The sequence below is a fragment of the Corvus brachyrhynchos genome, unplaced genomic scaffold (genome assembly GCF_000691975.1).
Source record: "Corvus brachyrhynchos isolate BGI_N302 unplaced genomic scaffold, ASM69197v1 scaffold162, whole genome shotgun sequence".
Lineage (NCBI taxonomy): Eukaryota > Metazoa > Chordata > Aves > Passeriformes > Corvidae > Corvus > Corvus brachyrhynchos.
Window position 1 is genome coordinate 395,747 of NW_008236696.1, and position 8,753 is coordinate 404,499.

The window sequence follows — 8,753 nt, forward strand, 5'->3', positions numbered from 1 at the left end:
CTGTGGGGTGCAGCCTCACTCACAAATACTCCGAGACAGCGACAATGTCCAGGCTGGCGTTGGCGGCGCCGGGGGCCACGGTGGCGCAGCACGGGGCCCAGTAGCGGTGCTTGGCCAGCCCGTGGGACAGCTCTGCCAGGAAAACCTTCCCGTCCACCTTGTAGGGAGCCACGTCGGTGCAGCCCAGCTGCAGGCGGCCCATCTCGATCAGCTCCGAGAATTCCTGGAACAAATAAAACCAGGAATATGACACGTGGTACTGCTTTGGACTGCGGTGAAGGCTCTGCAGGATACCACGTGGCACTTAGCCCCTTCAGGGTGCAGAGCTCCAGGGAGTCTCATTCCAGCTCCACCATATTATAACCACAATAAAAAAAAGACCATATAAATCAGGTGTCTTCTTATTGCTGAAGTCTTCCCAACAGTGGAAAGACAAATTAGAACAAACAAACCCCAACCTTCTCAGGCGAGTTCAGAACCAAACACTTACCACACAGGTGCTTCTATCAAATTTGTTCCCCCAGATGTAAATATGGGAAAGTTGCGTGTTGAATTGCATTGTGTGTGCAAGAGCTACAAGTCCTTTGCCAGTTATATTGTTGCTTACTATGGACAACCTAGAAAACAGGGAAAATGTGTGCCAAACCATGGAACTCCCATCTCTTAGTTAAAAATAAGAATTTAACTATTATTTAGTCTTATTATTACATATATATATTAATAATATTTTATTATACAATAATTTTATATATAATTATATTACATGTATTATATATTAATAATTATATATAACAGTAATAATATTTTTATTAATAACATTTATTTGTATCAAGGCCAGTCCTACTCTAATATCAAGTGGCCAAAGGCAGTTGGCCTATTCTGTTTCTCAAGGCACTTCCATGACTCATGCAGCCAGGTTGTTCACTACTGAGCTCTTCAGTGTCAGTGACTTTGCTGCATGGTGGCCAGGTCTCATCTCTAGTCTGCTTTGAAGCCCAAACCTTGGCGTTTATCCAGACTAAGCTTTGATCTTTGTGGAATGGCAGTTATTTTTATATTAGTGAATATAAAATATGAACCTGCAAGGCTTTCAGAGGCACCTCGCGGCCGCCACCTCCTCAGTCTGCTACTTAAAACTAATGGCTTCAGGTAACACCTTTGATCGGCTTTTACATCCTGCCGGCAGGGGTTTACCGCGGCTGCAAAAGACACCCTGATGAAGAGATTACAGCTCTTCTGGGTTCACCTGAAGCGAACTTAAACAGAGGATTTTCTTAAGTGTTGAAGATCAGAACCAACAAATATAGTGCCTTATCCCAGCGTGGAATCTGATTATCTCAAAATTCTGAAGACCTACAGCTCTTGTTTTCGTTTGTGCGCCACAGGGACCTGCACTTCAGAGATGTGGAAAGAACTAACAGATCAATTGCCTTTCCCCTCACCCTCTTAGGGTGACTGTGAAAGCTGGGAGGGCTCTGAGCAGACCTGGCACTCACCTCCAGCACCCCAGGGTATCTCACAGGTCTTGGGGCATCTCACATGGCAGCAGACACCTATGCTTAGCAAAGAAATCCTACCCAATCTCTCACTCATGGGGTTTTTTTCCCCAAGAAGGAAAAATTGGCCAAAACATTTGAAACTTCCTGACTTTCCTGTTTTGATCAACATCAAGGCTCAGAGCTTTGATGCCATTTCAGCCACTGCAAAGTCCAGGTTTCTTACCTGCAGTCTCTGGGGAATCTGTGCAAATACTTACGCCTGCAGAGTCCTGTTCCATGTAAGCAAGGCCTCACTCAGGTAAATGGCTCCAACATCTTCTATTCGGTTTGCATTAAGATCCAGGATCTCCAGGGTTTGGTTCCTTTTTAGTAGCTCTCCCAAAAATTTCACACCATCACAGGTTATGTTATTACTGAAAGAGAGATGCATATTTTTAATTTTTGGGTTTTTTTAAAGTTGCCAAGAAAATGAGTTACTAATGTTAGTCAGGGCTGTGTCATGTTTAATCATTCTCACCAGCTAAGGTCAAGGTATCTCAGGCTGGAGTTTTCATACAGGGCCTCACACAGTCGCTCTACACCAAAGTTTTTCATTTCATGCTTGCCCAAGTGTAGTTCCAGAAGAGAAGAGTTACTCCTCAACATCCGAGCTATATGAACTGTGGTCTCTTCCTAAAAACATACACTCCATTTTATTAATCTGGTCTTTAGGATAAGATACAGTCTTGCTTCAGTAGGAGGCAGATACACAACTAACTGCAAGATCTGGTCATCAGTAGTGTTCTATTTTGTATACTGTAGAAAAATAATCACAAAACAACATCTTATGATAAAGCTAAAAATGAAAAAAAAAAAGAAAAATACTACAGAGATATTTGCAGATTTACAGTATTACCTACATCCCTGCAAATATCCGTGAAGCGTCAATGTTTAATTATGTCTAATCAGTTTCCCTCCCCATTACTGCTCTTAAAAAACTGAATGTTTGAGTCAGTCTTTGCTAACATTTGAAAGTATTTTGTCATGATGCTAATTCTTTCATACGAGAAGGAATTGGTGAAAGTTTTTACTTGATCTTGGAGATCTTTTTCAACCTTAACGATTCTGTTAATTCTATGCAAAAGAAGCAGGACTGCTATGGGAAAAAATATGTCCAACCACTCTAAGGCAAAGGAAGTTTGTTTGAAGTTGTCATGTTTAGTTAAGAAAATAACTGAGTGAATACTGTGAGTCAAAAATAAAGAAAAAACCCAGAAGCCTCAGAAGATGATAGAGCTGAAGGTGGAAACAATGACAAATAGAGTCTCTGGCAGGTCCAGACCAGGTCCTTACTGCATTATCAATAGCAGTAGTTTAAACTGACTTCCAAGGCTGGGGTTAGGCAGATCAGGCCCTGCCTTGAAAGAGAAACAACTAAAATCTGTACAAACTGTTAAATTTACCTTTGGGAATTGAGGAGGATCTGGCCTTCATGACAGTTTAATTTCATTCCTGACATCAGGAAAACACTGATCCTGTCCCAGACACTTGAGAACTACTGCCAGGCAGGTGAATTCACCTCCACCCAGCTCTGCAGCCAAGACCTGAGCAGCACCAGCCATGCACAGGATGAGACAGCAAAACCACCCAGCCCAGAGAATGTGGGGTACTGCTGCAGGGTCTTTCTTCTGTAGGCTCAGGCAAACAGCATCCTTTGTGCTCCCTCTCATTTCCTGCTACACAGTATTGCTCCCTCAGTTTGCTGAACAATGCAGGAGACTCCATGTTGTAACAACAGAAGGAGTACTTGGTTCTCCAATACCAATCCCTCTCCACTAGCCCATTATTTAATGAATGTACCAACAAAGAAAATTTTTTGAATGTAACCTTCTAGTTAAACAGGGGCAGTCAGTGACTGCACAAAACTTGGAAAGAGAAAAATAATATTCCTGCAACCATTTTCTCCAGTTTGTAAGGAAATCTGGAGAGTTGTGTAGTTCAGATGTCCATAAATACATCAGTACTGACTTGACTTATGCCCCTCTCTCTGAGCTGACTGCACAGTCACTCACATACCTGTTGGTTGGACAGCAAAGGACGATTTAGGTTTATTGCTTTGAGAGATTTGTTCTGAGTCAGGGCTATGGCTATTGCTATCAGACACTGCAGGCCCTGGGAATAAAAAAGAAATAAACTATTTAGAGAAACCTGTTCAGTGTATAAATTAAGCTACCAAATTACCATTACTATTATTTCTGCCTTCATGTACTCTGGAGGGATGAGAGTACAGTAGGCAACTGTTTACAGACTTGTAACAGATTTTCTGATAATACCAATGCCAACTGCCTGTGGAATAGCAGAGTGAAATTAGACTAAGTAGTACAAATGACATGGCAACTCAGAAAATAAAAAGCAAAAATAATGGATCTCAAAAATACTTGTACATTCATTTGATCCTGTATTTTGATTTCCCTGGTTTATGAGGCAAAATCAGCTTATGTGAGTTCCCCTAACATTTATCCACTAGGTAAATTCATATTTAGTATGAATCAGGCAAATCTAGACTTTTTAAAAAAAAATTCCTCCTAATTTGCCCTCTATTTTATATTTGTGCTACTTTTCAATTAGGCTGGTCTGTACCCAAAGCCATTTCATTTTAAACCAACTCTCTATCAACTCCCTACCAAGCACACACATGCTAAGCTTTTGAATAAATCCTACACTGCCTACACTTTCCTTGTTCATGTATTCCTAACACCATCATATTTTCTGAGGGGTGTTCCCCTTCTGGCTTAGAAGCAAATTCCGAATTTCCAGGAGGCAAATGTAGCCTTCTAAAAGTGATGCACAGCTTCCCAAGTCTCCCTGTGCTCTGTGTAAGAAGTTTCAGTGCCCAGCTCTAGGAGGAACCACATTGTCCAAGAGTAAATGGGTGCTTTTCTACTCAATTCAGCACTGCTGTGCTTATGCCCTTCATGGGTCAAGCTCTGAGAGGCACAGCAGAGCAATGGGATGGGTGACCTTCAGGTGTTACAGGCACTGCACACTTTAGAAGGAAAAGATTCTCTGGGGAATGAGAAGTCCATTCTTCAACATGAATTATACAGGACTTAGCTTAACAGAAAGGAACAGCAGAAAAAGCTTAACAGAAAGGAACAGCAGAAAAACAACTCAGAAAATTTGCAAGCCAAGCACTCGAATTCCTGGAGAGACACAGTGGCTCTAAAATATCCCCTGTTCTGACTTCACAGGTGCTTTATGCAATGTGTCTTTCCAAGCACATGTTGCAATATTATATATAGTGTTACCTCTGGCTGTCACAAAATCAACGACAACAGATGGCATTTCCCCCTAATTAAGCACTGCAGGACCCTTGTAATACCCTTGAAAGACTAATGTCTTATTGCTGATAATTTTACTGGGTTACTTACCACATCACAGTCTCCAAGATCCAACTTCTCTAAGGTTGAATTAATTTTTAGCATTGAAGCAAAGAACATTCCACCTTGGTTTCCTATTTTGTTTCCAGTCATTCTCAGGTGCACAAGACTTTCATTCCTCTAGACAAAATTAAAAAAAGAAAAAAAATCCTTTAAGATGGTCTGAAAAACAACACTATCTTTTTTTTTTTTTTTTAATGTGAATTCTGCTGGTTGTCACACAGAGACAAAACAAACTTCCAGAAGAATTGTATCTAAGTGATAATACTAGCTCAGCTCTTGGCTCAGGTTCCCCTCAGTGGCATCAAACACAGGAGAGTCTCCAAGCAAAACTCCAGTATTTGAAAACTTTTGTTTCTTCCAAATTCATTAATTTCATCACACTCATTAAAATAATCCAGGCAAATATTTCTGCCTAAATTGGCATCTGAGATGCAAATAGCATCAATACTGATTTAAATCTGGTAAGCCTTGTATGAGCCCAGCCCTGTACATCTACTGCACAGCCTTAGTGTTTTGGAGGCCTGTCAAATTTAGTTGAAATCAGTTCAGGGTTCAAAGATGTGAAGGAGGAAGAAAGAGCTCATGTGAGTCTCCCTTCACAAACACAACAAATCTTACACACAAGCTTCATTTCCTTGGGAAACCACATTAAAAATAACAAACTTGGTTTTGTGGTGCTGCCGTAAGGCAAAGTTTTGAAAACATGTCTCAGACATCTTGAATCAAGACAAATATTGATGTCAAAGTACAGGCAAATTTAATCTAATTTTTTTGGGAAAAAAAAAGGGAAAAAATTATGTCATCATATATCCTACAGCATAGCATTTCTCACACAGAAAAACCCAGCTGCAATAGTTGTGCTTTTTATAGACAATTACGTGTTTTTATAGATAATTAAGTGTTAATGGCAGCACAGTGCAACTTTCTCTTGTGTGAAATCTGATTTCTGAAGTGTGCCTTGGGAAAACAGGCAATCCCTGTGACACAGCAACATGCTGAATGGAGCAAAGACAGAGGCCCCTTTCAGCCAGCTCTGGTGTTGGCAGGACAGCCAGTACTGGTCATCAAAAGCAGAAAGATCAAAGGAGATGCCATTGTCTAAATCTCCCAGGCAAATACTCACATGGAGTGCTCCTGCTATCAGCTCTGCTCCACTTGCACCTATGTCATTGAACATCAGGTTCAGGTACCTCAGAGTGGACTTTTCCTTGGGAACAAACAAAGCAGAAAGCAATGAGAGTTTTTTCTAAAGCACAGCTTATTTTCCAAAAAGGAGATCCCAAACTCTGCCCTTTGCAGCATTTCAGGCAGCTCAGGCAATCACTTGGAGAAGTGATTAAAGAATGCCAAATTATGTCAGGTCATGAGGGCAAGGCACAAAGCCTGTTGTGGGGAGGGCCCTCACAGGGCCTCAGGAACCACCCAGGAATCCTGTGCTCAGCATGACCAAACAAGGCAGATGGTCAAGCTCAGATACACAAATTCAGGCATTTTGTGAACGTAACAGTGCCCCTCACACTCTAGGAACACAGGCGCAGGGTGACAACTCACTATTTTCCACCTGTACCCCAGTGCTTACAGTGACAAAAAGGCTGCATTATTGTTCCCTATGTTTAAGCCTATAAAAAGGTTAACAGAGATTATAAAATAGCTGAAACAAAGGCCCTGGCACACTTGACACAACCATTACCCCCTTTGTTGAATTGAACTGTGAGCCTAAAAGCCTCATAGTTTATTACATCATTCTTTTCTCAGGACACTCCAGCCAAATATCCAAAGGTCTTCAACGAGAAATTAAAAATCTCCACAGAGAATACAATCTGAGGTTCTAGAAGGATGGATTGGGATGTGATAATCAAAATTATTGGAATTTTGCCAAGCCAGCTCATTCTTGTTCCCAGTACACCACATATAAATATTACTACAGACAAATAAATTCCAAGTTGCTGAAAGATGAATATCTCTTGGCACCTGGAGGAATGTTGCCATGGTCTTTGCTCCAGCATCAGTCAATACATTATAGGCAAGATCCAAACCTGAAAAAGATGAAGAATAAGGAATGTGACAGATGCATATCTACATTGAACTGATCTCTGAACAAAAAGAAATAAAGATGAACTAAGGCTGAAATCAAGACTGATCATGTTTTCTTATATTAACACAGCAATGGCAAACACACAGGGAAAAACCTTACCTGTGACAAAGGCAGCTTGGCCTAAGACAGAGACAAGAACTCCAAGATCGTCATCTGTAACTCTCAGCACAGGCACCAGATGATTATTTCCAGCTAATTTTAATGTGATTCCTTTTGAACTTCTACAGTAACATAAAAAGGTAAGCACATGGGAGAAGTAAAATGATAGAGAGAAATAAATTCTCTCTCCAGATAAGAGGTGTGCCCGCGGCTGCCCGCACTGGTGCACTTGCCACTGGCTTTGGTAACACCGTGACAGAGAAGGAGATTGAAGCTGTAGCTCAGCACTGCCCTTTCTGAAAGCACTGCTCAGCTGCAAGGCCACACTTGCACAGAAATCAGAAATAACCAAGATGAGGGGATGGCAGATGGAAATAAAGATTATCTCAGAGGTTACCTCATCATCTTCCTTTTACTTGCACCCTTTCCTTTATTTACTTTATCCTGCCCTTGGGATCAAAACCTAACGCAAACAATTTCATTTTCTCACGTTTTTTTCCCCCAAAGGACAATTAACTTTGACCCCAGCACCATCCAGTACCTTCCAGAGGAAGCAGTACCCAGCCCCTTAATGAGAGAGAATTTGTGTGGTCAATAGCTTGGCAGGATTTAGAGACAGCTCAGGGAAGCATGACCATCTGGAAGGCAACTGGATGCAGCTGAGGCTTTTTAAACAGGAGTGAGAAACAAAGAAGGGAGTTAGGATGACTAGACACTGGGTTTGGCTTCTTTAAGGGACAGAAAGGCACCATCCTGTACATTTTTCACTTTTTTTTTTTATTTCACTGCTTGTAAAGCTGCCCAGAAAGGATATATAGCTACAAACTTCTGCCAAGATGATGTCAAGATGATTCAAACCAGAACTTCAGCAGTAAACGTTAAATTTGATTTGTGTTTAAGCCTGAAACTGCATGAACTTTCTCATTTTTCAATTCCTCATCCCGCTACCCCGTTTAAGGCTTTCAGAAGCATCTGAAACACAGCGTTTGTTATCTCCTTACATGTCATCATTTTTATTAGCTTCTTGAAGCACAGGAGCAATGAAGGGGTTTTCAGGCTGGCTCAAATTTTGACAGGCCTGCACATAGTGCAGGTGAAGATCTTGAAGAACCGACATGACCTGCAGGAAAACAAAACCAAGTGTTACTGCATCGTTGTGGTAGCCTAGCAACAGCACCAGGAGGGATCTGCATAACAATATAAATGGGCTTGGTATGGAAAGAGTTACAACTCCTGGTTTGGAGTAATAGATACAGGAAAAGCATGAGGAAAAGGGTGGGTGTGTTTCTGATGTGCTGTAGTTGGTTGAGCACGGTGCTAATAATACCGAGGTGGGCCGTTCACTTCAGAGTTGAACTTGGTGGTCCTCGTGAGTCCCTTCCAGCTCAGGATATTCTGTAATAAACTCAGAGATAAAAGGATCTGAGCTAACAGGGAAGCGATCGCTGTGGCAGCTGAGCCCCCCAGCCCCGCAGGCCTTACCTGAGCGATGACCACCTCTCCCCTGTCCCCAGCCCAGCCTGCGGTGGCCGGCCCGCGGTGGGCTCGGTAACGGGGCTGCTCCGAGCCCCGGTCGGTAACGGAGCCCGTTCCCAACGAGGGTGTCCCGGGCCCGCCGCCGGAGCTGCCGGGGGGCCC

General features: G+C 42.2%; 1 protein-coding gene across 5 annotated transcripts in view; it reads right to left on the reverse strand.

The window, feature by feature from the left end:
* Positions 1-8,747, reverse strand: part of LRRC34 (leucine rich repeat containing 34) — a 19,775-nt gene extending 11,028 nt beyond the window's left edge. For 2 of the 5 annotated variants that reach the window (XM_017726858.1, XM_017726856.1), the window contains exons 1-11: positions 8,443-8,747; positions 8,117-8,235; positions 7,116-7,237; positions 6,893-6,957; positions 6,045-6,128; positions 4,910-5,038; positions 3,555-3,650; positions 2,017-2,171; positions 1,757-1,912; positions 491-617; positions 24-223 (exon numbers count right to left, since the gene is read on the reverse strand). In XM_017726858.1, coding sequence (XP_017582347.1) covers positions 24-223; positions 491-617; positions 1,757-1,912; positions 2,017-2,171; positions 3,555-3,650; positions 4,910-5,038; positions 6,045-6,128; positions 6,893-6,957; positions 7,116-7,237; positions 8,117-8,232 — 1,250 coding nt within the window. In that variant the 5' untranslated portion in view covers positions 8,233-8,235; positions 8,443-8,747. Of the gene's footprint in view, positions 1-9; positions 224-490; positions 618-1,756; positions 1,913-2,016; positions 2,172-3,554; positions 3,651-4,909; positions 5,039-6,044; positions 6,129-6,892; positions 6,958-7,115; positions 7,238-8,116; positions 8,236-8,442 lie in introns of those variants that run through there. The other 3 variants (XM_017726857.1, XM_017726859.1, XM_008644452.2) reach the window with 3 other exon arrangements.
* Between the last annotated feature and the right edge of the window lie 6 nt (positions 8,748-8,753).